The following is a 27,932-nucleotide window of genomic DNA, read 5'->3' on the forward strand; positions in this document are numbered from 1 at the left end:
ATAGGCTGGGCCCTCCTCTGGCATCCGCTGGCCTCGGGCAGCGTGGGCAGTGCTGTTCCACAGGGCGGAGCTGCCTAAGGGCCCTTCCCGCAGCGGCACGCCGTGGAGCTGTGCTAGGCAATCGCCGCGTTTCCAGGCAGGGAGAAGAGCCGATGCTGCCCTGTTTCTTTCCCAGGTCCATCCTGACTGGCCTCTTCCCCCCAACCTCGGGCTCTGCTACCATCTACGGCCACGACATCCGGACGGAGATGGACGAGATCCGGAAGAACCTGGGCATGTGTCCCCAGCACAACGTGCTCTTCGATAAGCTGACGGTGGAGGAGCACCTCTGGTTCTACTCGCAGCTTAAGAGCATGGCGGAGGAGGAGATCCGCAAGGAGATGGACAAGTAGGGACCAGCCCCGGCCAATGACTCCTCCCTAGGCGATAAACAGCCATCACTGTGTTGGCATGAACCATTTTGCGCGAGCAGGTCTAGTGGACTTTGACCAGAGCCCCAGCGCTCTGTGGCACTGGCCCCAGAGTCCATCCCTTAGTGCAGAACTGGGCAAAGACTTTCAGAAGTAGCTAGTGATTGTGAGGGCCCCACTTGAGACACCTTAAAGGGCTTGATTTTTCAGATGGTGGGTGCTTAGCACTTTCTGAAAGCCAGGCCGCTTTAAGGAGTCTTAAGCTGGGCACCCAATATCCCCAGCCACTATTGAAACGCTTGGCTGTGGGCGACGAGAGCTAAGCTTTCGTTTTAAAAGTGTATTTTTTAACCCTTGTGGTTGCAGAGAAAACCTTCCAGCTGAGCGTACCCAGTGTATCTGAGTCTGCAAAGCGCCTGAAACAGTAGCTCGGGGAGGTGTGAACTGCCCCATTCATCTTAGTGGGCTGTTAACTCAGAGATCTGCTCCTTCAGCAGTGTGCTTGCATCTGCCCAGCCTGGCTCACGCAGCCTGCGTGTGACTAGGCTGTGACAGCTATGTCGGATCTGTCCCCAGGATGATTGAAGACCTGGAGCTGTCCAACAAGCGGCACTCCCTGGTGCAGACTCTGTCAGGAGGGATGAAGAGGAAGCTGTCGGTGGCCATCGCCTTTGTGGGGGGATCGCGGGCTGTTATCTTGGATGAGCCCACTGCTGGCGTTGACCCGTACGCACGTAGGGCTATTTGGGATCTGATCCTCAAATACAAACCTGGTGAGCAACCCAAAGCATGGCAGTGGCTCTGAGCCCTGTCCGAGTCCATTCCGTGCGGCGCGAGACTCCACACCAGGATTCCTCTGCCACCTCCCTGGGTGATGAACCTTGGTTAACAAAGGCACTCTAAGAGTTACTCCTGGGGGAGTGCTGTGCCCCAAAATAAAAAATTCTGCAATAAAAAATTAAAAGTTCTTAGCGCAATATTTTAAAATTCTGCAAAATTCTGCATTTTTTATTTGTCAAAATAACACAATGTATTTACACCAGTTTAAATTATTTTTGGTCATTTATTTCAAAATACCTGTCAGCAAGCATGTCTGTAACAACCCAGACAACAAAAAAGATTCAAGAAATGTTTTTTGACAAATAGATTCCTTACTAGGCATATTGATACAGAACTCTTGAGTAATAATTCATTTAAACTACAATACAGGCCCGTATTTCCTGCACCCCTCCGAAGCAGCGCAAAGGCTGTGGGGAGTCAGGGATGCTGAGGGAGAGGGAAGTAAATTGCTGGGAAGGAGCCTGGGTGTGAACTTGGAGGGTTGCTGGGTATGGGTGGAGCAAAGTATGGAACAGTTTTGGGGGGTGGGGAGGGATTGTTATGGAGCTTCCCCCATGCAGACCCTGGCTGACCCTAGCCTCTCCCATTCAGTCAGGCACATCTGCCCCGTCCCTATGTGTTCTTGCACTCCCTGTGCATGTGTCCCTCCATCCCCACTCAGACACCCCTCCCCCAATCCCCATGTGGCCCTGCACCCGCTTCCCCCTACCCCATGTGTCTCTGTTCCCTCACCCAGCCACTCCTCTGTCCCTATATAGCCTTGCACCCCTCCCCCATCACCACGTGGCCCTGCAGCTCCCTCCCGCCATGGCCCTGTGCCTCAACCCCCATTCAGCCCCTGCCCCAGTCTGTCCTCACCCACTAGCCCTTATGAGCCCCTGTCTGACCCTCCCAGCACCCCACGGTGTCTGTCTCCCCGTAGCCCCTCTCTCCTAACCTGGCCGGCTGTGAAGAAGGCAGGCTCTTTCTCCTCCCTCCGCGCTGGCAGGGAGCTGCTGCTTTGTTCTATCACCACAGCGCTCTCTGTTGAGCAAAAGGCAGAACTGCAGCAACATTTTGGCAGAAGCTTTTTTTCTGCGCCAAAAATTAAAAATAGGCGGGGCTCATTCATTATGCATGCACACAGTAGTGCCGAATTCCCCCAGGAGTAACTCTAGTGAGTAACAGGAGCATTGCCCCAACCTGACCCTGTGCCTGGAGGGAGAAGGAAAGCTGGATTTTAGGGAATGGACTCTGGCTATGACTGACCACCAAATAAAAATCCTTGTTTGAACCAGCTGAGATAGGCCCAGCAATGAGTGGTTGTAGCACCAGACTCCTGGGTTCTGTTCCTGCCTCTGCACGCTCTCGCTGGGTGACCTGAGGCAAATCCCTCCCGTCTCGCTTTGTGCCTCAGTTTCCCCAGCTGTACCACAGGGATAGTAAGACTGCCCCACCCACCTTGGCCAAACACTCTGAGTCCCGTGGATGCAATGGCTCTGTGAGGCAGGTTCCCTGAAGCCCCGACTGCTTGGTAGAGAACACGTTGTCTTCTGGCAGCAGGTGCTGCATGTGCTGCTTGGGTGTCCCTGGGGGCTGACCCGCGGCGCGTTCCCCACTCACCCCTCCCTGACGCTCTTCCCCTGCGCTTGTCCCTGGCCTGGCAGGAAGGACCATCCTGCTCTCCACACATCACATGGACGAGGCCGACCTGCTCGGGGACCGCATCGCCATCATCTCCCATGGCAAACTCAAGTGCTGCGGCTCCCCACTCTTCCTCAAGAGCACCTACGGGGATGGCTACAAGCTGACGGTGGTGAAGAAGCAGTCAGACTCCAGGAACGGCACAGGTCAGTCACCGGGCACGCCGCACCCGCACTAGGGGGTCTGCCCCCCCAGGCCACCTTGGGAAATGTAGACAGGATCCACATAATGTAGACAGGATCAGACCTGCTGTCTGAGCTAGTAGCTCTCAGGAGGGCTGGCCGGAAAACAACATTCCCGTTTTGTGAAAAATGGCTAGGCTTTGCAATTTGTGTTTGCTCCGGTTTGGGATGATATCAAGAACTTTCAACTTTTTTGAAAACACCCAAGAGTGAGACACCCCAGTACAGCCTGTAGCCCTGTGCCTAGGACACTCGCCTGGGATGTGCCTGATTCACAGCAAGCGCTGGGACCTGGGGCTCCCATGTCCTGTGGGAGTGCTCAGAACATAAGCACGGCCATATTGGGTCAGACCAAAGGTGCATCTACCCCAGGATCCTGTCTTCTGACAGTGCCCAATGCCAGGTGCTTGGTCTCTGTGTAAGCAGAGAGCTCTTACCTCCAGCATTGCATGATCTTCTGCTACCACCGCTGGGGAGAGGAAAAGTAGTCCCCCTCATCCCCATGCACAGGAAGCATGGGGCTCTGTGAGGCGAATCTCCGAGGGCTATTGCTTTTCTGATGCTATTACAATCCCATTGGAGTGGGAGATTGCGAGGTAGCACTGATTGACGGTCCTTGGCCATTTCTTGAAGCAGTCAGGGTTTCCATCTCGGGGCAGGAGAAACTGACAACTACCGAGCAAAGTAATTTCATGTGTGCATTGTGCTCTGAGATCAGTGGAGTGCTCCCGCCTTCTCTGCCCCCAGAATGCCTCCCGACCTGGCCTGTCTTTGCTTTGCAGCCAGGAGGAGGAGGGCCCTGGTTCTTCCTGCCTGTCGGCATCTTGGGCTTTCCGTTTTCCTGTGATAATGGAGGGGGCTACTTCTCCTGGGTGGCTTCGATTTTGAGCCGCAAACCTAATATTCCATGCGGGAGGAGAAAAAAGTGTCAGTGGCGAATTTCCCCCCAGCCCTGCCCAAAACGAAAAGCCCATGAAATGACCAACCAGCCCAGAGAGGAAGGTCAAATGCTGCCCAACTCAGGTACCTGAAGGAAAGTGGCACTTGTAGCTCCCACGAGAGCCAGTGCGACTTGGGGCTAATCCCCCTCTCTCCAGGCCCGTATACCCCTGTTCCAAACTGCAGGCTGAGAAGCTCTTGTTCAACACAGTTCGCACCTGCTCCCTGGGCGCTGCATGACTCGGGCTCAGGGTAACGTGCTGCATGGAGCCCTTCACCTCCAGGGGGTGGTTTCAGTCCAGCCCAGGCTGTTAGCAATGGAAGGTTGTTACTGTTGGGTATCCTGTGAGAAATACGTTCTGTGATCTCACTTCTCCCCGGTGGATGGGGGTCTGGGTACGATTGCACCCGTAGGAGCCGGCCCCGTTGCTGGGAGTGTCGGCAGAGAGGCCAATGGGCCGTGGAGGCTAAATTCCCTTCTCAGGCCAGGGCAGTTCCTCCAGGGCTGGGCAGTGTGGGGGCAGTTTGCTTGGTGCATGCAGGGCTGGGCTCCCAGCTGTGAATCCAGCAGGAGAGTCACTGAAAAAAAGCAGAGTTTAAAATAAAACAAAAAAGCAGCATCAGCTTTTGGGACCTGGAAAGAAAAATGCAAGGACTCCGGGGCCAGGCAGAGCTGGGTGTGTGAAGTGACCCGTCCTTCTCTGCTCCCTCCCTGTGCTAGACTCGGGGCAGACGCACAGCCCCCCCTCCCACTCCTCCGCCAGCCCCTGCTCCGAGCCCCGCGTCACCCAGTTCATCAAGAAGTACGTGGCCTCCTGCCTGCTGATCTCCAACACCAACACGGAGCTCTCCTACATCCTGCCCAGCGAGGCTGTCAAGAAGGGCTGCTTCGAGAGGCTCTTCCAGGTACCGGCCCTTCGAGAGGCCAGTTACCGAGTGGGGAGAGGAAGCTGCTCAGGGGGTGCTGACTCAGAGCAGGGGGGCGCCGCAGGGGCAGAGGTGGGGGACCGCTGGGCACTCGCTGGTTGGTCGGCGAGGGGGTGCAGGAGCCGGGCTGGGCGCTCGCTGGTTGGTCGGCGAGGGGGTGCAGGAGCCGGGCTGGGCGCTCGCTGGTTGGTCGGCGAGGGGGTGCAGGAGCCGGGCTGGGCGCTCGCTGGGTTGGTGGGTGGGGGAGCACCTGTGGGGGTAACACTGAATTATTTGTTATGCTGGGATTTGCCAAGGAGTCCAAGGGATTTGGGTGTCTCATTCCCTTAGGCTCATTTGCAGATCCAGCCCCGAGCGTGTCCCTTGCCCTTGCACAGGGGCATCGCCCAGCGGCGGCGTCTCTTGGGATAGTCCGTCCCGCATGCTGTAATTCTCCGAGCTCCCCGGTGCCCTCGCTTACTGCGGGGCTCCCTAGCTTGCCCTAAGCCTGCAGCGCTGCCCCTGGCGTCCCCCAGCCCAGCAGCACAGAGGGCCTGGGTCGCTGGGACAAGCACACCCCTCTCCTTTTCCCGCCACCCGGGAGTGCTGCTCCGTTCAGACTCCGGTGGCTCAGGGTGGGGTTATGGGCTCTCTGCTTTCGCAGCGCTAGCCACCCCATGGGCACTGCGTTCGGAGGTGGGTGGTGAGAGGGAGGACGCGGGGGATGCTCGCGATGGGTCTGCAGATCAACCCAGGAGCCTGGTTTCCGGCAGGTGTAAGCTCGGGCGGAATGTGGTACCAGTGCCTCTCTGTGCCCGAGCCACAGAAGCCAGGAGTCCGGAACAGCCGAGGCTCGAGCTGTAGCAGCTCATGGTTTTTGCTCTGGAGGTCCCTGGTTCATGTGTCAGCACTCACAGGCAGCCATCCGGCCTCTTGCCTTTTGTCGTTCGCCCGGCCTGGCCGTCTGGGGATGGGGGAGTTCCGAAGGTCCCCGTGCTGCAGGGGGTGCTGGGCGGACAGGCATGCGGGCTGATTGCTGCTTAGCCGGGAGCTTCTGGGGTGGCTCTTTGCTGTGGTCTCCCTCCGCTCCTCACCCTTGTTCCTTGTTCGCAGCACCTGGAGCAGAGCCTGGGGGAGCTGGAGCTGACCAGCTTCGGGCTGATGGACACTACCCTGGAGGAGGTCTTCCTCAAGGTGTCGGAGGAGGACCTGTCCCTGGAGAACAGCGATGTCGGTAAGGGGTCAGCGGCCTTACAGAAACAAACCGAGTTCACTATCCAGGGCTGGCTCCAGGCACCAGCTCAGCAAGCAGCTGCTTGGGGCGGGCAATGGTGAGGGGCTGCACGTCAGGGTCTTCAGCGGCAATTCGGTGGTGGGTCCCTCAGTCCCTCTCAGAGCGAAGAACCAGCCGCCGAATTGCCGCTGAAGACTGAAGCGGCAGCGGTAGAGCTGCAGATCACGATCACAGCTTTTTTTTTTTTTTTCCCCCTGCTTGGGGTGGCAAAAACCCTGGAGCTGGCCCTGTTGCTACCTCACCCCGTTGAGCATTGATCCATTGCTGGCAGTCTCTGCTCAGGGGAAGCCTGCAGAGGTGAATGCATAGAGCTGGGCAGGGCAGGGCTGGACTAAGGAGTGGAAGCTTTAGGGCAGAACAGAGGTGCGATGGCAGAGCTGGGGGGTGGGGGGGGGGTAGAGGAGGTGCATTTGTTACACTGCTAGCACCAAGCCAGCCACAGCAAAGACCCCAGCGTCATGTTAATGCAGCTGTGACAGGCACTTTGACTGTTGCTTTTTAATACCTGTATCTTGGCTGCAACCCTTGCTCCTGTCTGCTCCGCATGGGCCTGAGAGCAGGGGAGTGCCCTTGGCCTGAAGGCAGGGGCACCGTCCCAAAAGTAGCATGGAATGATACATCCTGATTGTTTGCCACGCTCCACCCCAGCAGTGGCCGCATTTTGTCCTGTGGTTTGTAGTTTCAGCCTGAGGTTTGTAAAGCACTTTCGGATCCTGGGGGATGAAAGGCCTGATGTCAGTGTGAAATATCATTGGGGCGCATTCCTATTAGCCAGGGCCAGGGCCTCCCCTGGCCAGCACTGAGAGGGGAGCTGGGGTACTCACTGTACCAGGGCACACCCTGAAGTGCTAAGGTGGATCCTGGTATGCTGGGGTTGCAGGGTGCTAAGGAAGAGCCCCATTCTCACCCCCAGCACGCCCAGGCCCTCGGTATCTGGGTGGCTAGCTAAGGCGTTCCAGCCAGGCCCAGCTGGTGGGTTCTTGCTGCAGAGTGAGTGCAATGCCCTAGGAGGCTGCTCCCCGGGGACGTTCCCCTTGTACCTGTGCCATACAAACCCCACCGGCTCCCTTCTCCTTCCAGACATGAAGGAGTCCAAGAAAGATGCGTTGCAGCCACCGGCTCCCCAGATGGGCCTGAAGCCCGAGGCCAACGGGGAGCCCCATCCTGACGCGGAGGCACCCGAGAAGCCGGAGGTGGAGCTCAGCAACCTGGTGGCCTGCTCCAACCTGGCCCAGTCGCAGGCGTCTCTGCGCTCGGCTTCCTCTGTGGGCTCCGTGCGGGGCGATGAAGGTGGGGCTTATTCGGAGTTCTATGGGGATTACTCTCCGTTGTTTGATAATCTGCAGGACCCTGATAACGTCAGTCTGCAAGGTTTGTAACGGGCCGCATGACAGGCCTTGAATTTGGTAGCAAAGGTGGGGGGGCCGCTGTGTCCTGGTTCCGGTCTCAGCATTCCCGGGGGTGGGGGCACCTGGCACCGGCTCTGACCAGACTTTTCATCCTGCTGGGGCTGGGCCGAGCACCTTTCTCCTCCCCCAAGAGGGACCTGTTTGAACACTCACGCCCCATGCACTGCGGGGTCCCGTCTCGAGCCTGTTCATCCTGGGACCCCCTGGTACAATGGAAAAATAGGCCTAAAGAAAGGGAGGGGGCGAGGGCAGCCCCCTGAAACTTGCTTGGGAGCCCCTGGGCAGGGAAGCCATGAGTTCAGGGAGTTCTGGCAGGGTTTCAGCTGAGAGCTCCGGGGGTTCTTTCGGGTGGGGAGTGGGTACCGCGAGGGGGTCTGTTTGATTGCGTACACAGACCACAGCTCTGGAATCTAGCAGTGTCCTTTGCTGCACCTGGACGCACCCCTTTGACAAAGCGCCTTTGGGTCAGTGGGTCGCACTGGCCAAATTCTTCATTGCAAACTCCGCCCCTTTTGATTCACAAGTGAGCGGGAAATTGCTCTTGTCAAAAAAAATTTGAATTTTCAGCAACAAATCAAGAACCAAAATACTCTGATTCTCGAATGGTGCTGCGGTGCCTCCTAGGAGTTGTAGTTCAGGTTCCTCATGGTCCCATAAGCCAGACTCCCTGTCTGGACTGTATCTCCAATGATGCAGTAATAGGATGAAATTTAATAGTGAAAAGTGCAAGGTCATGCATTTAGGGATTAATAACGAGAATTTTAGTTATAAATTGGGGACACATCAGTTGGAAGTAACAGAGGAGGAGAAGGACCTCGGAGTATTGGTTGATCACAGGATGACTATGGCAATTGATCTTTGATTATCAGCAGGTAAATATGCCCAATGGTCTGTGATGGGATGTTAGATGGGGTGGGATCTGAGTTACTACAGAGAATTCTTTCCTGGGTGCTGGCTGGTGAGTCTTGCCCACGTGCTCAGGGTTTAGCTGATCGCCATATTTGGGGGTCGGGAAGGAATTTTCCTCCAGGGCAGATTGGCAGAGGACCTGGAGGTTTTTCGCCTTCCCCTGCAGCATGGGGCACGGGTCGCTTGCTGGAGGATTCTCTGCAGCTTGAGGTCTTCAAACCACCATTTGAGGACTTCAATAACTTAGACATAGGTTAGGGGTTTGTTACAGGAGTGGGTGGCTGAGATTCTGTGGCCTGCGTTGTGCAGGAGGTCAGACTAGATGATCAAAATGGTCCCTTCTGACCTTAAAGTCTATGAGTCTCCCTGCAAGGCAGTGCATCATGGGAGATGAGGTCTGGCTGAGGAGCCCGGCCTGTAGAAAAAAACTGGAGTATGAGGCGTAAGAACATAAGAGCTGCCGCACTGGGTCAGACCATGGGCCATCTTGCCCAGTATCCTGTCTCCAACATACCAAAGCTTCAGGGGGAGGGTAGAGAACATGGCAATTTTGGAGGAATCCACTTATCTTCCTTTCCTGGCTTCTGGCAGTCAGAGCTTCAGGGTCGCCCTGAGCATGAGGGTGCATCCCAAACCATCTTGGCTAATAGCCATTGATGGAGCTATCCTCCAGGAACTTACCCAGTTCTATTGTGAACTAATTGTGCATTCTGTGATAAAGTCCTTCCTCTTGTTTGTAGTAAACCTGCTGCCTGTTAATGTCATCTGGTGACCCCCAATTTTTGTGTTGTGGCACCTGAACTACCCATCGGGCATTTCACAATCGACACGTTTCAGTTTTCGGGTGGAAAGCAGGCACTTTTCACCCCCCAAAACTGTTCTATCAAAAACCCAATTTTCCATCAAAAAACAGTTGTGGCCCTACATCTCTCCCAGTCCCTCTTGCTTCCCCTGCTGGCATCTGTCGGGAGGCCTTCATGGGAGGAGCCTGAATCCTCACCTCCCAGATGGAGCAGGAGACGGGGGGCTCCCATAGCCTGCTGGGGGAAGCACTGAGGCAGCTGGGCACAGACGTGTGGCATGGGAGCTGTGACATGGTGTTAGCAGGATTTTGACCCTGATGGGTCAGGACTCCCTTCAAAGGATCTGTCTCAGGTTGCTCGATCTCCGTATAGCCGGCAAAATGACCCTTCCTTGGTTACAAAAACAGCGCGATGGAACCAAGAGAAAAGAATCTCCGTTGTCTTACCCCATCACCCCCCAACAAAAACAGAGCAGCCAACATGCCTTAAGACCAAAGATCCTTTCCCCTGGCCTGAGCCCTCCTACCTCTGGACTCAGAGGTGAGCTTGTGAGGGGTCTCTGAGCTGACGTCCCCAGGGCTGCAGTGCCGGTACAAAGGTGCCACCTCCCCCTGCTCTATGGGTTTCTTATGGGGGACCTAGTGAGAGGAGGTTGTTTAATGGTTTGAGCAGGTGATCTGGGGGTTGTGGCCCTGAGCTCTGTCCCTGGCTCCCTCACTGCCGGCCTGTGTGACCTGGGGCTGGCGCTATGTAGGTTGGGTTGCTGCACAGGAAGGTCGCTTGCAGTATCCATGGGGTTGTGAAATACCCTCTCCTGTCTCCTGCCTGGGCTCCTCTCTGTTCACGGGGGTGCTGCTCTCCTCCCTACTCTGCGTGTCCCTGTTGGGTTGGGGGATACCGTCAGGTACGTACGAGTGTACGTATTGTATTAACTCACTGAAACCGCCAGGGCGGCAGCCGGCGTAAGGGTTACGTGAGTTTAGAAAACAGTGTCTGGCACCAACTCTCCATCGCCGGCCTGCCGAGACCTGCATCTAGGGGTCTGCATTTCCCGACTTAACTCTGTAGCTGCAGCTCTTCAGAGATCAGCCCGGCCCTGGGGAGGGGAGCCTGGCAGGTACTGGGGCTGGCGTCCCGCCTCCTCTCCCCGGGCACAGCCCCCCAGGGGGAGCCCCATGTGCGTGACGGGGTCGTGCGGAGGACCATGTCCTGCGCCACTGGCTGCACGAGCTGATTCCTGAGGAGGTGGGGGCCGGGGAAGGAGCTTGACGGCCTCTGAGAGAGCCTGACCCGCTCCGCGTGTCTCTTCCCACTCCCCGGCGCTCTCCCTTGCTCCAGACCAAGAGGCTGACGCCGAGGCTGCGGACCAGCCCCTGGGGGGACAGGGGAGCTTTAAGCTGGAGGGCTCCTGGCTCAAGCTGCGCCAGTTCCACGGGCTGATCGTCAAACGCTTCCACTGCGCCAAGCGCAACACCAAGGCCCTGTTCTCGCAGATCCTGCTGCCCGCCTTCTTCGTCTGCGTGGCCATGACGGTGGCGCTGTCTGTGCCCGAAATAGGTGCGTGCGGGCGCTGGCCCCGACTGGGGGAGGGGTGATAGCGCCTTCCTCCGCCCCCAACCCAGCTGCTGTGTCGCCTCTTGCTCCCCTTGGGACACTGGCCTCTCTGCCTGCCTCCTGGCAGAGCAGCATGTGCATTGCGTGTGTGCCCACATCTCTGGCTCCAGGCTGCCCGACAGCTACCTGGGTGTGGGTGGGTGCTGAGCCTGTCACTGGGGCCCGGGGCTGGCCTTCCAGCCCAGAGCAGGGAGGGGACGGGACCCACCGCCCCCAGGGAGGTCGCTGAGCATGTCCCTTTTCTCCCCAGGTGACCTGCCTCCTCTGATCCTCTCGCCGTCCCAGTATCACAACTACACCCAGCCCAAGGGCAACTTCATCCCCTATGCCAACGAGGAGCGGCGCGAGTACCGGTGAGAGGCCTGGCGCTGCCCGGGGAGCAGCATCCTAGGCCCTCGTCCTGTTCCTCACGCCCGCAGGAAAGGGGGGTTCAACCACACTGCTGCAGGGTGCCCCGCAGTGACTGTGCTTGGCGGGGGAGGCCGGGCGCTTCTTGCAGTGCAGGGTCATTGCTCTGAATCTGGCACTGATCCCCCCTCAATCTCTTTAACCCTGCCCAGGAGGGTGCCCGGCTAGCAGTGAGGGTACAGTCCTCCGCAGGGCCCTCGTACAGGCTGCAGGCCGTGTGGCACCTACAGAGAGCAGTTCTGTGGGGTGCCCAGCTGTTGGCCGTTGAGGCCTGTCCGTGGCTACCAGCCTGGGCTGGATTTGAGTCAGTGACCTGCCAGTGAATGGCCCTCTAGTCCCTCCCCTGTGCCGTCCAGTCCCCTTCAGCCTCCAAGCCAGAGTGCAGGCTCCATGGCCCCAGCTCGGCAGGCACTGCAGTGGTAGGACTCGGCGCTGGCCAAGCCCTGGGAGGAGCAGAGCCCCTGAAGCCAGTATCCAGGAGTATCATGTTAGGAGGCTGGCCTGCAAGCAAGAGGGTTTCTCAGGTCCGGCCTAGGGAACATGACTGACCCAGAGGAGCCACGGGAGCATCCCCTGCTCGCTAAGCCCTTCTCACCCGCCGTCCCTCTCCACAGCATAAAGCTGTCGCCCGACGCCAGCCCCCAGCAGCTCGTCAGCACCTTCCACCTGCCCTCCGGGGTGGGGGCCACCTGTGTGCTGAAGACGGCCTTCAATAGCACCCTGGACCAGCTGGTGCAGACCCTAAACCTCAACAGCAACGAGTCCAAGATGCTGGCAGCCAAGTACTTTGACGCCATGTGCGTCGATTCCTTCACCCAGGGCCTGCCGCTCTCCAACTTCGTGCCACCGCCCCCATCCCCGGCCCCTTCCGACTACCCCGTCTCCCTGGACGACGACATGGTGCACGCCTGGAACTCCACCACGTATCCCTCCACCGTCAAAGGTAACGTCTGGCCTGGCAGGAGTTTGGGGGAATAGGGACCTCCGGCCAAGCAACATGTTCCCTACCCAGCCAAGGCAGTGGTGGGGGAATTAGAACCCAGGTCTCTGGCATTGCTGTGGGACCCACAGAGCAGCACATTTTGCTGCAGCCAGTGCAGGCTTGTCTGGGACTTTCCCATAATGCCTTTCCGGGAGGGGCAGAGCTTTACTGGGCGCGCAGGGTTTAGGAACATGGGAATTGCCAGACTGGGTGAGACCCGAGGTCTGTCTAGTCCAGACGGTGGCTGGAACCAGCTGTTCAGAGTGTAAGAACCCACCGTAATAGAGATCAGCTCAGACCCTGAAGCATGAAGTTCAATACCCCCTCCGAAGTATTTGTTAGCGTAACTCAGAACTTTGGATATTCTTGCTGTCTGTATAAGCACCTGATTCCTTTTTAAATCTTGTTACATTCTTGGCCTTGGTGACTTATGTGGCAGTGAGTTCCACAGGCTACATGTGTATTGTGTGAAAAAGTCTTTCCTTGTATTGGTTTTGAATTTGCGACCTTTCAATTCTATTGAATGGCCCCTTGTCCTTACGCAGTGAGGCAGAGATAACAGAAGCTCTGGATCTCCCTTCTCTAGACCAGTGGTTTTCAAACTTTCTGGGGACCCAGTTGAAGAAAATGACCCAGTGGAGCCTGTGACTCAGTGGAGCTGGGGATGAGGGGTTTGGTGTGTGGGAGGGGGTCAGAGCTCTGGGCTGGGGGTGCAGGCTCTGGGGTAGGGCTGGGGATGAGGGGTTTGGGATGCAGGAAGGAGCCCTGGGTTTGGGGGGTCTCGGGGCAGGGGATTGGGGCACAGGGTTACCTCGGGCAGCTCCCGGTCAGCGGCACAGTGGGGGTGCTAAGGCAGGCTTCCTGCCTGTCCTGGCACCGTGGACTGCACTGCACCCTGGAAGTGGCCAGCAGCAGGTCCGGCTCTTAGGTCAGGCACTGTGCCCCCCCCCGCCCCGGCTGCTGGCTGCTTCCAGGGCACAGTGCGGTGTCAGAACAGGTAGGCACTAGCCTGCCTTAGCTGGGCAGCACAGCTGATGGGACTTTTAATGGCCCGGTCGGTGGTGCTGAGCAGAGCTGCCGCGACCCACAGTTTGAAAACCACTGCTCCAGACCATTCGTTATTTCATCTGCTTGTATCGTGTCTCCTCTTGTTCATCTCCTTTCTAAGGTAACAGTCCCAGGTGTTTCACTCTCTCAGATGCTCCTAGTCCATTCTCCTTCCCCGCTCTGAACACCCCTGTGGTTCATTTGCAACTAGAAGTGATTGTAAGAGGATGAACGATGAGGGCACCTCAAAGGACAGAGATTCAGTCCCAGTGAGCCCTTGGGAGCTCATCGCTGTCTGAATTCCAGCACCGGGGGGGGGGGGGGTGTCGCAGGAACACGTGTCTGTGTGTCAGGGTACGGATCGCCGCGCCGGTAGCCATACCTCAGCTAGCTCTAATCTGGCCAGCTCCGTCCTGGAGCAGCGAAGCTGCAGCAGCCTGGGTCTCAGCACAGGCCGGACGAGCCCGCCCGGATCCCTGGCTGATTCCTCAGACTTCTGCTCTCTGCTGAGCCCTGTGCTGCACCGGCTCCGCTGCTCTGCTGCCTGACCTAGCCAGACTGAAGCAAACTCCGGTGTGTCTGCTTGAGCTGTAGGCGCATCCTGTGATTGCCATACAGCTAAAACCCTCATTCGCTCCTTCCCTTCCTCCTGCCCCAGGTGCTTCCCCCTCTCCCCACGGCTGTCACAGTAGGACAGGGCTGCAGGGTGCCCTGCCCCTCACCCGGATGCACAGAGTGGGTGCTCTGCAGAACAAGCGTGCCAGAGGGTCGCCTTTCTCCTCTTGTCTCCTCAGAGACCGTCACTTTGGCCCCGTCCCTGCCCCGCATCATCCACGAGCCCATCAAATGCACCTGCTCCATGCAGGGGACGGGCTTCTCCTGTCCCAGCGGCGTGGGAGGCCACCCGCCCCAGATGAAGGTGGTGACAGGGGACATCCTGGCGGACATCACAGGGCGCAACGTCTCGGAGTATATGCTGTACACGTCGGACCGCTTCCGGCTGCACAGGTTAGGGGCACTTCTGCTCCTCTGCATCGTGGGGAGTGTCCCAGGCGGGGTCCGAGGGAGGCAGGGCCAAGGCAGGTTGCCAGCAGCAGGCCGGAGGGGAAGCTGTGATCACCGCTCCAGGAGCCATACCTGAGCTAGCTGTAATCTAGTCAGCTCGGGTCCTGGAGCGGTGAAGACGCGGCACTTGGAGGGACTGGGGGGAGAGCTAGACCGTACACATAGGGTTGCCAGTCCTCCAGGTTTGTCCTGGAGTCTCCAGGAATTAAAGAGGACTCTTTAATTAAAGTTTACGTCATGTGATGAAACCTCCAGGATATTCCAACCAAAACTGGCAACCCTACATACACGGCGGAGAGGGGGCGGGTCCCCATTGGGGTCCAATCAGACAATCACTGGTTGATTTTTATTTTTTTTAAATTCTGCATCACAGCCAGGAATTTCAAAGCTGGCCGGTGACTCTGGTCGCTCCCCTTTGGGGGGCCCAGCTTGGGACATGGGGTAGGGGCCTGATCTTCGGAGGGGGATGCCCAGCACTCTCTGAAAGTCCATCTCCAGAGGCTCTGCCTCTCCTGTTTGGTAGGGTTGTCCCTGGGATGTGCTTCAGCAGCCGCTCGCTAAGCCTGTCTCACGGCTGGCTAACTAGGGGCACAGAGAGAGCCCGTGGCCGGGAAAGCGCTGGCCCTCGGGGGCAGGGCGGTAGCATCTGACCATCCTCCCCCCTCCCTCAGGGCTGTCTTAGTCCTCTGAGATTTCCCTAGGGGGGGCTGTGGAAAGGAGGAGCCCTGCAGTGGCCACAGCTGTGCTGCAGGGACCCATTGAGGGGAAGCTGTTGACCCTCAGACTCTTGGGTGGAGTTGGCTCCTGCTCCAAGCCTGGGCAGACCCGCTCGGTAACGCTAGTCCCAATGCCCTGCCGCTGACAACACCAGGCCTCGGTTTCCAGCCCCAGTCGCCCCCCTGCTCTCGGCTCGCTCCTGGAATGGAGGACAGAGAAGGGCCCCTGGGTGCTCAGTGGCAACCTCTGGCCAAGCAGGGAGCACTGTGGCCTGGCTCTGACGGGAGCAGGGGGCGCATCGGCCGTGACACCGGGCCGCGTGGGTGAAGCAGCGGGCTCTCAGGGATTGGGTTGCAGCGGGTGGCTGGGAGCAGCTCGCAGGTCGGAAGGGGTGTCTGGGGGCTCCGGCCGGGGTTCATTGTCCTGCCCTCGCTCAGGTTCCCCCCGTGGAGCCCAGCATTTCAGGGGCGGCTCGGGTGCCATTCTTCCAGCTGCTCGTCTTTCCTCTGCGTCTCCTGGGCTGGAAGAAGGTGGCCCCAGCCTTTCGTTTGCTTCCCCGTCTGCCCTAGGTATGGAGCGATCACCGTTGGCAACGTCCAGAAATCCATCCCAGTGTCCTTTGGCGCCCAGGCCCCGCCCATGGTGCGGAAGATCGCGGTCAGGAGAACAGCCCAGGTAGGGGGAGCTCTGAGAACTGGGAAGGGTTGTGTCCCTGGGTCAGCCCCATCCCGCTGAGTCCCCCGCAAAGACCCACCCTCCTTCCAGAGTCCCGCCGAAGGGGTCCCAGTGCAAGAGGGATGTACGTGCTTCCCAGCATGCTCTTGGGAAGGGGAAAAAGGTCAGATCTTGTTCCAGGGCTCCCCTCAAGTGAGCTCGTTTGCTGGAGGACAGGTGCCCCCCACCCCCGCCAGCGACCACCCCATGGAAGCTGCCAAGCTGCAGCCCCTGCTGTGGGGTGAGCAGAGGCCAGAGGTCTCTCCAGTGCCCCTCAGCAGCACTCGGTAGCTTGCTGTTACTTGGAGGTGGGCTCCATTGCCAGCCACGTGGGCCATGGGCTAGAGAGAGCGGCTTTTGGGAGGAAGGGGCTGACCCCAGCGGGCCCCACATCGGGACTCCGTGTCCCTGTGCCAGGCACTGCAGGATGGATCTGGTGCCAGCGCTCACACGCTGCCAACCGCCCCAGCCCCTCCGCTCCCCCCGGCCTCCCTCAGCCCCTCCTTGAGCAGGGCGCCCTGCTGGAGCTCCCAGAGCTGAGTGTGTGTCTCTGCTCTGCCCTTCCAGGTCTTCTACAACAACAAGGGCTACCACAGTATGCCCACCTACCTGAACGTGCTGAACAACGCCATCCTGCGGGCCAACCTGCCCAAGGGCCGAGGGAACCCCGCCGCCTACGGTGAGCTGGCCAAGCCAGGCTGGGGACGCCGACCCGACGAGCAATAACGAGAATCGATGAGCTAAACCCCCTTCCAGCTCTGGTGTAGAATCCAGTCACGGGCTAACGGGGGGGAGGAGGAAATGTCCTAGTGGGCAGGCTAGTGACTAGACAGACTCTGGTCTGGCTGCTCTTGCCACACTGGGAGTTGGGTTTGAAAACCCATGTCTGTCTTGAGAGGCTTTGTGGTCTAGTGGTTAGAGCAGGGGATTGGCGTCAGGTCTCTCGGTGGCGGGGGGAGGATTAGACCCTAAATGACCTTGGGCATGTCCCTTAAGCTCGCCGTGCTGCAGCGGGTGCACCTGTGACACGTGGGTGGTGCTGGCCTTGCCAGGCTGACATGGGTCCTGTCAGTTAACGTTTGCCAAGTGCTCTGAGCTCCTTGGATAATGCTACTCCGAGAGCTCTGCAGCGGGGAAGGGAATTCCCTTCAGTCCCCCAGCTGGGAGCTGTTGTTAAGGCGGGGCTGAGCCGAGGGGCTGGGGGCTGAGATAGCGAGGGGTTGTTCCAGGGCTGATCCACGGGGGTGGGGGCACAAGGGGCTGTTCTTACACACCGGCTCTCACTATCTTTCCTGTCACGTTTTGCTGCAGGCATCACAGTGACCAACCATCCGATGAACAAGACGAGCGCCAGCCTCTCCCTGGATTACCTGTGTGTACCAGTGGGCTCGCGGGTGGTGTGCACATGCCTGGCTGTTTGGGCGGGGGATGTTTGTGATGGATGAAAATGGAGGGAGTCCCCCACTAGTTTCCTATGGCAACGGTTGCCGGCCCAGGAGGGGAGGAGCTGTGCCAGCCCATTGCCACCCCCTGCGAGAGGCTGAGAGGGGAGAGATCCTGGCCAGCCTGAAAAACTAAGCCACACAGGCCCCTACTCCACAAAGGGATGTAGGCTCCTAATCCCCAATGAAATCCATGGAAGTTTGGAGTCTAAATACTTCTGAGGATCTGGGCCAAAGTCTCTGTCTCCATGACTAACAACTAGCCTTACCCATGCCCCACAAAACACGCCCCCCCCCCCACACACACACACACGCGGAGCGGCCTTTGGGCTGGTTTCCGTGCAGGGATACCCAGCTGTGAAGTGAGCAATGGCTTGTGGTATGTGGAGTGACTTGGGGCACAGTTCTCCCACCCGGGCTAACCCCTGTCTCCCTCTGCTTCCCTCCCGTTTCTGCCGCTCTTCTTCTGCCGCAGCCTGCAAGGCACAGACGTGGTCATCGCCATCTTCATCATTGTGGCCATGTCCTTCGTGCCGGCCAGCTTCGTGGTGTTTCTGGTGGCCGAGAAGGCCACCAAAGCCAAGCACCTGCAGTTCGTGAGCGGCTGCGACCCGGTGATCTACTGGCTGGCCAACTACGTGTGGGACATGGTGAGAGCCGAGAAGGGCAGTTGGGCCTCCGCACTCAGACTGGGATGGCGAGGAGCCTGGGGGCAGGGCAACTGCCTGGGGGCTGTCTGAGCAGGGGCTGATTACACAGGATGTCCACGAGGGAGGCCTGTGTCCAGCCCTGCGTGCATGGTCCCTGGAGGGTGATCCATCCACAGGAAGGTCCTTTTCGCACAGGCTCTCCCAATGCCGGTGCTTCTCTTCCTTCCCCCAGTTAGCAGACAAGGGTCTACAGAGCATTTCCCACCCATCAGCTGAGGGTCGCTGCCTCATTTACGCCCAGCCAGGACCTTGTCCTGTCCACGGGGATCGCTTGTCATGTGGCATCTTGCTTCCCTCGCCTCTGCTGTGGTCCCCTCGCTGATGGTTCGCCTGCATCCTGCCCCTGGGGAGTGCGCAGCCAGGCCGGCGGAAGTGAGGTGGCTGGGGGTGGGGAAGGGGTTCGGCTGGGAGCACAGGCGGGGCAATGGGTGCCATGCGTGAGGCACTCGTCCTCTCACATCCTGTGGGCAGGAAGATCCGTTCTGAGCCATGTCCTTTAACACGGCGAGTTCCTCCTTCGGCCTTTCCACCCAGGCCTGGAGTGAGGGGTAGGGGCAGCTCGGCCGGGCTGTGCGGGGGCACTCAGGGTGTGCTCGGCGCTTCCTTGGGCCCATTTTCACATCTCCGAAGGGGAGTTTTGAGACGTGCGATGGAAGTGGAGTTCGGCTGGAACGAGCCGTGAAAACGTCACCGGGAAATAGGCCCATTTTGGCCCCTTCAGAAGAACAGGACCACTGGGTGTCTGCAGTTAAATGTGCTGTGGGACCAGTTCCCCTGCAGCCGTTTCCCGCTGTGCCCTGAGGGTGGGGCAGGGGCAGGGGCAGTCTCCGCGTGATCTCTGTGTGAGCTGCTCTGGCCCCGGTTCTGCAGGGTCTTTGGGAAAGAAGTCACCGTACCAATCTCTTCCTCGCTCTCTTTCAGCCCGCCCAGCCTGTAGGAGAAATAGCTCCCTTGGCGGGTAGGTTATTGGGGTGGGGGTGGGAGGGGTGACTTACCAAGAGCCTGAGAGCTTGTTTTTCTATTTGGCTCTGAGCCCGTTGAGACCAGTTTGGGAGCTGGGACTTTGTCTGCACTACAGATGCTTTGCCCATATGGCTGCACCAGCTGAGCCCTCTAGTGTGGACGCAGGGTATGCTGAGAGAAGAGGTTTTTATCACCATAGTAACACCACCTCCCCCAGCGCTAAGCGGCCTGAAGCCCTGTCTATCAGCATAGCTGCGTGCACACTGGGGTTTAGCCAGCTTGGGGGGCTGTGGTTTTTTACCCCCTGACCAAAACAGCTGTGCCGTCAAAACTTTGTAGTGTAGACCTGGCCTGGGTCTCCCACGCTGGTCCTGTTTCCCTGGGCTCTGAATTCACGGCCTCCTGAACTCCACCCCTGTGCAGTTCACTCTCGTCTTTGGTGCATTTGTTTTCCAGCTGAACTACCTGGTGCCGGCCACATGCTGCATCATCATCCTCTTCGTGTTCGACCTCCCGGCGTATACGTCCCCCACCAACTTCCCCGCCGTCCTCTCGCTCTTCCTGCTCTATGGGTACGTCCGCCTGGCTGGCCATCGCTCGGGGGACACGCGTGCTCTGGGAGGGGAATGAACGGAGAGCAGCGATGAGGGGCGTCAGCGGGGCCCGACGGGGGATGGTTGGACTGCTGCTGCCCGTGCTGTCCCTGTGCTGTGGATAAATGGCCAGTCTGTGGCTCAGGGGCTGCCCGCCCAGCACTGGCTTCACACACACAGCTAGATGGGGAGTTTCTAACAGCCAGCAGTGGAGCTGGGAGCACTGTGTCGGGGGCAGTCTTCTAGCAAAATGCCGAATGATGCAGAAGCTGGTTGGTCCTGCCCTCTGGGCTTCTGTTCTGACAGATGTGTTAGTCGCTGTAGAATTATAAATCCTGAAGCCCGACTCATCAGTCAGCCTCTGGGCTGCCACCCCATGAGGCCACTCCCTGACCCATCCTACCATAGACTGGGCCTTCTCCTGTTCCCCATCGCCTCAAACCTGAGGACCCCCTGGTTCCTTGCAGGGATGAAGGATGGTCGTGTGGTTAGAGCCTGGGGCTGGGTGTCAGGAGATCTGGCTGTGTGGGGTCCTGAGCGAATTGCTTGGGCCAAAACGTTCACAGTGGCCTCTTGTTCAGGGTGCCCAGCCAGAGACGCTGAGGCCTTGTGTACGCTGGAGTTTCAGCCACTGGTGCAAGGTGTAGACATGCTGCACTGGTGTAGCTTGGGGCTTGCCCTGGTGCAGTTCACCCCAGTATCCATCTGCCTCAGTGGCAGGGATCCCGGTGCAGACCAGGCCTCCGGGCGTGAGCACCTGCAGTTCTGAGTGCACCAGCCCAAACCCCTCAAGCTGGAAGCCCACAAGTGGAAGCTACTTCTGCAGATGTGGGCCATGATCTGGGTAAGGGTGTCCCCTGTCTGCGACCCATCGTGCAAGGCAGGCGCCATCGGTTTCTGTGAAGTGCTTCAAGATCCGTGGTGGAAGTCACTAGAACAAGGCGGAGAGGTTGCTTATGTGTTTTATTTGGAGACTGTCTTGGGGCAGCCTTCATTGGGACAGGATTTGCTCTGGGAGGAGCTGGCTGAGGATTGGCTAAAGCTCCTCTGTGTTTCTAGCCAATGAGCCAAGGATCCCAGAGTTTGGGGCTGTCACTCACTAGGCCTAGTATGAATGCGGTGGGCAGGCCAGCGGGTACGGGCAGGGCCAGGGCTCGGTCCTGTGTACGATGCACTCACCTTGGCATTCTGTTTACACCAGCTGGTCCATCACCCCCATCATGTACCCAGCCTCCTTCTGGTTCGAGGTGCCCAGCTCAGCCTACGTCTTTCTGATCGTTATCAACCTCTTCATTGGCATCACGGCCACTGTCGCCACCTTCCTGCTGCAGCTCTTTGAGCACGACAAGGTACCTGCTCCTGTGGGTCCCCAAAAAGGGGCAGGACCAGGCCTTCCCTGTCCTGCGTAGCCCAGCCATCCTCAGCCCTGCTAGAACCGCTGTGGGCCAGCCCCTGGGATCTTCCAGGTCAGCCTGGCCGCCAAACCAATGGCCAGGATAGCAGGGGGCCTGTGACAGGTGGGGGAGGGAGGGAGCATGTTGCCATGCCCACTGCATGGGCCGTAGTGTAGACTGCGTGCCAGTCAGAGAGGCCATGCAGGAGATCCTCACTCCGCCTGCGGCAGCCCTTGGTCTCTGGGGCACTTCTAGTGGGGTGGGCACAAGGCAGTCTGGGGGTGTGTGTCATCTCTTCCTCCTCCCACCTCGGCAGGACCTGAAGGTCGTTAACAGCTACCTGAAGAGCTGCTTCCTCATCTTCCCCAACTACAACCTGGGCCACGGGCTGATGGAAATGGCCTACAATGAGTACATCAACGAATACTACGCCAAGATCGGTAAGGCCCTCGCTCCGGCACGGCAAGGGGCAGCAGGTCACTGACCTTTCCCACTGGCTGTCCTTGGGGCCCAGCGTGGCTGCTGGGCAGGTTTGCATGGTAGAGAGAGGAAGTGAGAGCTGATGCAGTCTATGGGGGGGGAAACGGGGCAGGTACCATCTGTGATAACGTCAGGCCGGATGGCTGCAAGAGGGCAGTGGAAGGCAGATACGTTAGCCCTAGAATGTTAAAGGCCCTTTTTCTTACAAACTGAGAAGGGGTTACCTCAGGTTAATTAGACATACCTGAATCCAGCTAAGGGCTGCCTGAGACCTTTTCAAACCTCCTTCTCCGGTGAGAGAAAGGGAGAGAGAGGGAGACACCAGGGAGCACCCAAGGGGGAAGGCAAACCCTGCCTGAGTGGGACTGATTACCCCAGGCCACCATCGCCAGAGGGGAGAATCACTAAGGCTGGCGAGAGAAAAGCAGTGCCTGGTCACACCTCTAATTGTTCGGTGTTTGTGCAGCGCCTAGCACAATCCATGGGGCATGGCCAGGGCGCATGGCCACTACCCCAGTGTAATCACAAGGGCTGTATCCGTACAGACCATCTCGCTCACTGTTAGCATCGGGTAGCCCAGAGGAAACCAGCCTAAACGTCCCAACTTAAGCTTTGTCCAGGTTCCACTGAGTGCATCAGAGACGCGGTTTCTGTTGTTAGTGATCACTGGACTTTCTGCAAGTCACTTTGGGGAAGCTCTACCCATTAGTACAGACTTTTTTCCCCTCCTGTCATTTATTATTTGTATTATCGTGGGCAGCGTGTGCAAGGACCAGGACCTCATTGTATTAGGTGCTGTGCAGCCGTAGATCAGAAAACAGTCCCTGCCCCAAGGAGCTCACAATCTGACTGGGGTCTCTTAGATTTGGCCCTGGAAACCTCTTTCCAAACAGCTTTCATATTTACTTCCAGAGCTGCTAGCATCTTAGAGTCTGCTCCCGAAGGTGCTGAGAAATCCTTTAAAAAACCAAGGACTTATTTGCATTTTCCACGTAGTTGATATTGTAAAGTTGCAGGATGACTTTACTGGTGAAGGATGTCCGGATGGAAAGGCATTGTTCTGTCTAGATCTAGCGCTGGTGACAATAAATCACCCAAAATGCTGTGTGGCATCGATCCCAGAAGTGAAGCAAAATTGAAAGCGAAACCACATGTTCAGTAGAAAGAAAATATGTTTCCATTTCACAGTCGCACTCCAGTAATGTAATTTGGTTAGTTAAACCCTCCTTCTCCCTTTGCTTATCTTCCACCTGCTGGACAAATGTCTGTTCCTAACAGAGAGTCTGCAGCCCTGCATTTGTATCAGGCAGCATTTTGAAAATGTTGGCTTTCATTGCTCCTTGGTTTTCCTTGAACTTAGTTCTGGACAGTGTACTAAGATGTGGGCTTCTCGCTGCAGCATTTAATTATAATGTATCAGAGGCTCGTTTTGCTCAGCATCCTCCATACACAGACCAAGAGCTTAAGATCTAAAGCCCTGACCCTACAAGCATTTACCCATATGCATAACTTTACTCCCTGCGAGTTGGTCCATTAATGTCACTGGAGCCACTCGGTGTGCACAGATACGCATGTGTATATGTCTTGGCAGGACTGGGGCCTCAGAGCGGACCAACTAGGTGTTGTTTGAGATCATTACAGGGACTTGTAATGGCCGTCTACAGGGAAATTTCAGCAGTAGAGTCACTGGTGATTTTGTCTGTGAATATTTCCTTCATTATGCCTTATTAGGAGGGCTCCTCTGTTTGCCAGGGTTACTTTGTTTAAGAAGACTTGTCTCTTTGTTAATCTCTTGTATTGGTATCTTGGGAAAAAAATACCGGTGCTCTCAATCCTCATGCTTCAGGGCACATGTTGATCAGGAAGGAATCCCCCATCTCTCCAGTACAGTGCATATGCTGGGGGTTTGTGCTTTCCTCTGAAGCACTAGTACTGGTCACTGCCAGGGACAGGGTGCCATACTAGATGGGTGCGTGGAACCAGGTGTAGTGCGGTAAGTCCTATGCTCTTACCTTGGTCTGATCTTATCCCTTGTTAATTCTTCGTTTGCTCCCCCAGGGCAGTTTGATAAAATGAAATCGCCCTTTGAGTGGGACATTGTGACCCGGGGCCTGGTTGCCATGACGATTGAAGGCTTCGTAGGTTTCTTCATCACCATCATGTGCCAATATAACTTCTTCCGGAAACCACAGTGAGTGGTAGGATCGGGGGGCAGTGGGAGGGTCTGCGCACAGTGTCCTCCGCGTTCTCGCTGACTGTCGGACATGACAGCCATGATGCTAGGCTGGATCAGGGCACGTAGTCACAGAACAAGATGGTGCCCCCTGGAGAGCCGGGGCTATGAATTCATCCCAGTTGGTGACTAGGGACAGGTTCTGGGCCTCCCCCGGTTCAGAAGCAGAACATATTATCCCAATTGCTGGGTCTGCAAAGCAGGGCTGAGAGGAGTCTGTCATGGCCTCTCTGCCCCTAGAGAGCACAGATGGGAGGCCACCCATCCCACCATTGCTTAGTAACCCCCTGCCCATCCAGGCAGAGGCTAGGAGCAGTTTATGGCTCAGCCTGGGTCCAGAGGGACAGATTTGTTCCAAACTGGGTCACTCCTGTGCAGATAAAACTGCCAGAGGGGCCATTAATCCCCAGTCCATTGAATCCGGACAGTCCCTTGTGAGGTGGGGTGTACCAGCCCCATTTTTCAGTGGGGAAATCGAGGCACAGCGCAGGGTGGTGACCGGATAGCATCATCTAATAAGCTGGAACAGAGGTGGGGTCAGAAATCAGGGGTTCCTGGGCCCTGGCCTTGTGCTCCATTCATTGGACCATGCTGCCTTGTGGAAGTCCCAAGTCCCCTCTGCTGGGAGGAGGAAAGGAGCACAGACCTTGTGACCTATCTGGCCACGCAGCGCAGCCCCCCGACCCATCCCACACCATCTCCCCCTCCCACAGGCGGCTGCCTGTCTCCAACAAGCCCATCGAGGACGACGTCGATGTGGCCAACGAACGGCACCGGGTCCTGCGCGGCGATGCCGACAATGACATGCTCAAGATTGAGAATCTCACCAAGGTAGGAGCAGCTCCGTCCTCGCCGATGGCCCCCTTCAGCCTGGGACAGGACAGGGCCTCTCCACCCTCTCACTGGGACATAGACCTGGCACCATGCCCCTTTGTGGGGCACTGACCCCAGGAGCCTGTGCCGCTTCAGCTAAGAGGTTTGGCTGTGTTAGCTCAGAGACATCAACCTCTGTGTGTGATCCTACCCTGTGAGCGTGGGGCAGGCAGGCGGGAGATCCCACAGCCGGCACAGCTGGGAGAGGGGCACTGTGCCGCAGAACCAGAGGAGAATGGCACCCGCATGCGTGTGACCATTGTGGGGGTCGGGTTTGGCGCCTGGGGCAGGTCTCCAGCTCCTCCAGAGTGCAGCTGTTTGCTGGGGGGACTGGTGCGTTTGCCCTCTGCCCGCCTTTGGCATGGGCAGCGCCGGTGTGTCGCGAGCCCAGCGCCTTGCCTTGCAGGGTTCAGAGCCCTCCGCGGCCAGGGATCCTAGCCTGCCGCAAGCATGGCAGTGAGCTGCCCCTTTGTTCCTGTTGGGTCAGGTGTACAAATCCCGCAAGATCGGGCGCATCCTGGCCGTGGACCGTCTGTGCGTGGGCGTGCGGCCCGGGGAGTGCTTCGGGCTGCTGGGCGTCAATGGGGCGGGGAAGACCACCACCTTCAAGATGCTGACTGGGGACGAGAGCACCACCGGAGGGGAGGCCTTTGTCAACGGGCACAGGTACCCACAGACAGGGCGCGGTCAGGTGAGGCTTACGCTGTGTGATGGGCGCACCACCCACTCCTGGAAGGGACTGGAGCTCAGCCTGTGGGTAGGCCTTACGGGGGAGTATCCAGCCAGCCCTGGGATACTCCCCCTGGAGTCAGTCGCACTGGAGCATATCCATCCCTCCTGGAACTTCCAGTGACCTGGGCCTGTGGTGTTGCTGTGGGGGAACGCAGGCTGCCCGTGGATTTGGTTTTTCCAAAGCAGGAGGCAGTCCAGTAGCAAAGCTCTAGAAAATGATCACAGACGTAGCCTGCTCTGCTCACGTGTCAACCACCCCAGCCAGCTGCATTTTACTGATGCGGAAACTGAGGCACAGAGCAGGGAAGGAACTTCCCCAAAGTCACACAGGAAGTCTCTGGTGGAGCAGGGACTTGAACCCAGATCTCCCAAGTGCTGAGCTGGTGCCCTAACCACTGCATCATCCTGCCTCTCTCCATAGTATCCTTAAGGAACTCCTTCAGGTGCAGCAGAGCCTGGGCTACTGCCCGCAGTTTGACGCGCTGTTCGACGAGCTCACGGCGCAGGAGCACCTGGAGCTCTACACCCGGCTGCGTGGCATCCCCTGGAAGGACGAGGAGAGGGTAAGGCTTTGGGGAGCCCCTGGGGCTTTGCAGAATGAAACCATTTGGGCCGGGCTTCTGCCCTCAGGAGGGGGAAACAGAGGTCATCACACAGGGCCAACTTCCCAGTCCCTCCCAGAGCAGGACATCCTGGGCACTGGCAGGTCAGAGCTTTCCTCCTCCCTTTGATCTGTGATCACGCCCTGGGCTGCAGTGACACCCCCATGCTTAGCCAGGGCTGCTGCTCGACCTGCAGGATCTCTCCCTGCCATAGGCCAGGTCCTGTGTTCCCCTGCTCCCAGCCCAAGAAGGGCAATGCTGGGCTGGGTACAGGGGGCCCAGCTGCGACAGCCCCTAGACACAGGTCTGAGAGGCTCGGTCTTGATGTTGCTGGGGTTCTGGTGCCACTGGCTCTGGAAATGCTGTTTCATGTCACCCTGGGGGAGCCACAGCCCCTGGCACTGCACCGCTGGTACTTCCTAAGGGCTCTCAGTGCCAGCGCTGGCTGTCTGCCAGTGGCATGGGTCGTGGCTACCAAGTACCAGGGCTTAATTCAACAGGTGGTGGACAGGCCAGAGGCCAATTTATCCCCCTCTTGCCACTGAGCTGGTATGGGGAGACCAAAGCCTCCATCAGCTCCTGCCCACCACCCTGGGATAAAAACCTCTCCTGAGTGAGCAGCACGGCTTCTTACAACCTACCTGGCAACACGCCCACCCCCACGGGCAGACGCGCCCAGACCCAGGTGCACACGGAACACGCATGCACCTCCCCCCCATGCATGCACACCCCAGATGTGTGGTTCTGTGGGAGCCCAGCCTGGGCAATGCCCACTCGGCTGGTCAGTGCCGGAGGGCCAGCCCGGGGAGTGCCAGCACCTGCGCTTTGTACGAGGGGTCGGGGACTCCCTGGAGCGATGGCTCTGACTTCCTCTGCAGGGTGGCTTTTGGGCTTGGAAGGAGGGGCCAGTGGGAATACGGAGGATGGTCCACGTCAGCTGATTCTAATAGTGTTGAGATTTGGGGCCTAGCGTGTCCAGCATGTCCCCTTGAACTCCCGAAACCTCCCTGGGCAGCTCCCCGCAATAGGCCTGGACTGCACGAGGCAGGGAGCTCCGTGCCCGCGCGTCCCCTCGCCCTGTAGCCAGGAGCACCTTGGTCCCTGGTTGCACTGTGGCCAGGGCCCGTTGCCATGGTAGATGGGCCCTCGCAGGAGGCAGGCTGTCACCAGCAGGGCCCGGTAACCGCAGCCCCCTCGCCCTATAGCCAGGAGCACTTTGGTCCCTGGTTGCACTGTGGCCAGGGCCCGTTGCCATGGTAGATGGGCCCTCGCAGGAGGCAGGCTGTCAGGCAGGGCCCAGTAACCGCAGCCCCCTCACCCTGTGCCCCCCTCCAGGTGGTGAAGTGGGCGATGAAGAAGCTGGAGCTCACCAAATACGCCGACAAGCCGGCCAGCACCTACAGCGGGGGCAACAAGAGGAAGCTGTCCACGGCCATCGCCCTGATTGGCTTCCCTGCCTTCATCTTCCTGGTGAGCAGCCTGGCGCCAGGCCCGGGCGGGGAAGGGACGCGGCTCGGCTCTGTGCCCGCGGCGTCTGGGTGAGCCCAGGAGCGGGCTCTGCTCTCCCATTCGTGTCCACCTGGCTCCTGCTCCAGGGGCAGATGCGCCATTGGGATGGGAGGTGCCTGGGGCTGAGATAATGCTGGAGGGCAGCTAGCTGGGCCCAGCCATGGGATCCAGCCATCCCTGCCAACCCCCTGGCTGAGAGGGGGGCTCTCCTGCGCCCTTGCTCCCCCCTGCCCCCGGGTCTAGGCCGGTGCTGAGGTGTGAGCTGGGATGGGGCTGCCCTGACTCAGAGGTGGGTCTGCACCACACGCCCCAATCCTGGCACGAGGCTGGAATGGGGAGCAGACAGGAGCCGTGTGCAGCAGGGCTGAGGGGCAGCCATGGAGATGGGAGCAGGAGGGGGAGACAGTGGCTAGGACAGTGTGATCCTGCTCCATGACTGGGGCTCCTGGGTGCTACCATAATACACCTCCTCCATCAGT

The 27,932-nt window shown here is 58.3% G+C and overlaps 1 protein-coding gene across 6 annotated transcripts in view; it reads left to right on the plus strand.

Annotated features, from left to right (window-relative positions):
* ABCA2 (ATP binding cassette subfamily A member 2) overlaps positions 1 to 27,932 on the plus strand; it is a 126,994-nt gene that overhangs the window by 86,560 nt on the left and 12,502 nt on the right. For 4 of the 6 annotated variants that reach the window (XM_039505935.1, XM_039505938.1, XM_039505936.1 and 1 more), the window contains 22 exons: positions 176 to 388; positions 987 to 1,183; positions 2,897 to 3,079; positions 4,776 to 4,960; positions 6,074 to 6,194; positions 7,335 to 7,625; positions 10,714 to 10,932; positions 11,240 to 11,342; positions 12,012 to 12,340; positions 14,221 to 14,434; positions 15,778 to 15,883; positions 16,490 to 16,601; positions 17,234 to 17,294; positions 17,840 to 18,014; positions 19,494 to 19,609; positions 20,832 to 20,979; positions 21,341 to 21,464; positions 23,563 to 23,695; positions 24,451 to 24,568; positions 25,098 to 25,276; positions 25,764 to 25,905; positions 27,280 to 27,414. In XM_039505935.1, coding sequence (XP_039361869.1) covers positions 176 to 388; positions 987 to 1,183; positions 2,897 to 3,079; positions 4,776 to 4,960; positions 6,074 to 6,194; positions 7,335 to 7,625; positions 10,714 to 10,932; positions 11,240 to 11,342; positions 12,012 to 12,340; positions 14,221 to 14,434; positions 15,778 to 15,883; positions 16,490 to 16,601; positions 17,234 to 17,294; positions 17,840 to 18,014; positions 19,494 to 19,609; positions 20,832 to 20,979; positions 21,341 to 21,464; positions 23,563 to 23,695; positions 24,451 to 24,568; positions 25,098 to 25,276; positions 25,764 to 25,905; positions 27,280 to 27,414 — 3,604 coding nt within the window. Of the gene's footprint in view, positions 1 to 175; positions 389 to 986; positions 1,184 to 2,896; positions 3,080 to 4,775; positions 4,961 to 6,073; positions 6,195 to 7,334; positions 7,626 to 10,713; positions 10,933 to 11,239; positions 11,343 to 12,011; positions 12,341 to 14,220; positions 14,435 to 15,777; positions 15,884 to 16,489; positions 16,602 to 17,233; positions 17,295 to 17,839; positions 18,015 to 19,493; positions 19,610 to 20,831; positions 20,980 to 21,340; positions 21,465 to 23,562; positions 23,696 to 24,450; positions 24,569 to 25,097; positions 25,277 to 25,763; positions 25,906 to 27,279; positions 27,415 to 27,932 lie in introns of those variants that run through there. The other 2 variants (XM_039505937.1, XM_039505940.1) reach the window with 2 other exon arrangements.

Source organism: Mauremys reevesii, linkage group 19 (assembly GCF_016161935.1).
Source record: "Mauremys reevesii isolate NIE-2019 linkage group 19, ASM1616193v1, whole genome shotgun sequence".
Taxonomy (NCBI): Eukaryota; Metazoa; Chordata; order Testudines; family Geoemydidae; genus Mauremys; species Mauremys reevesii.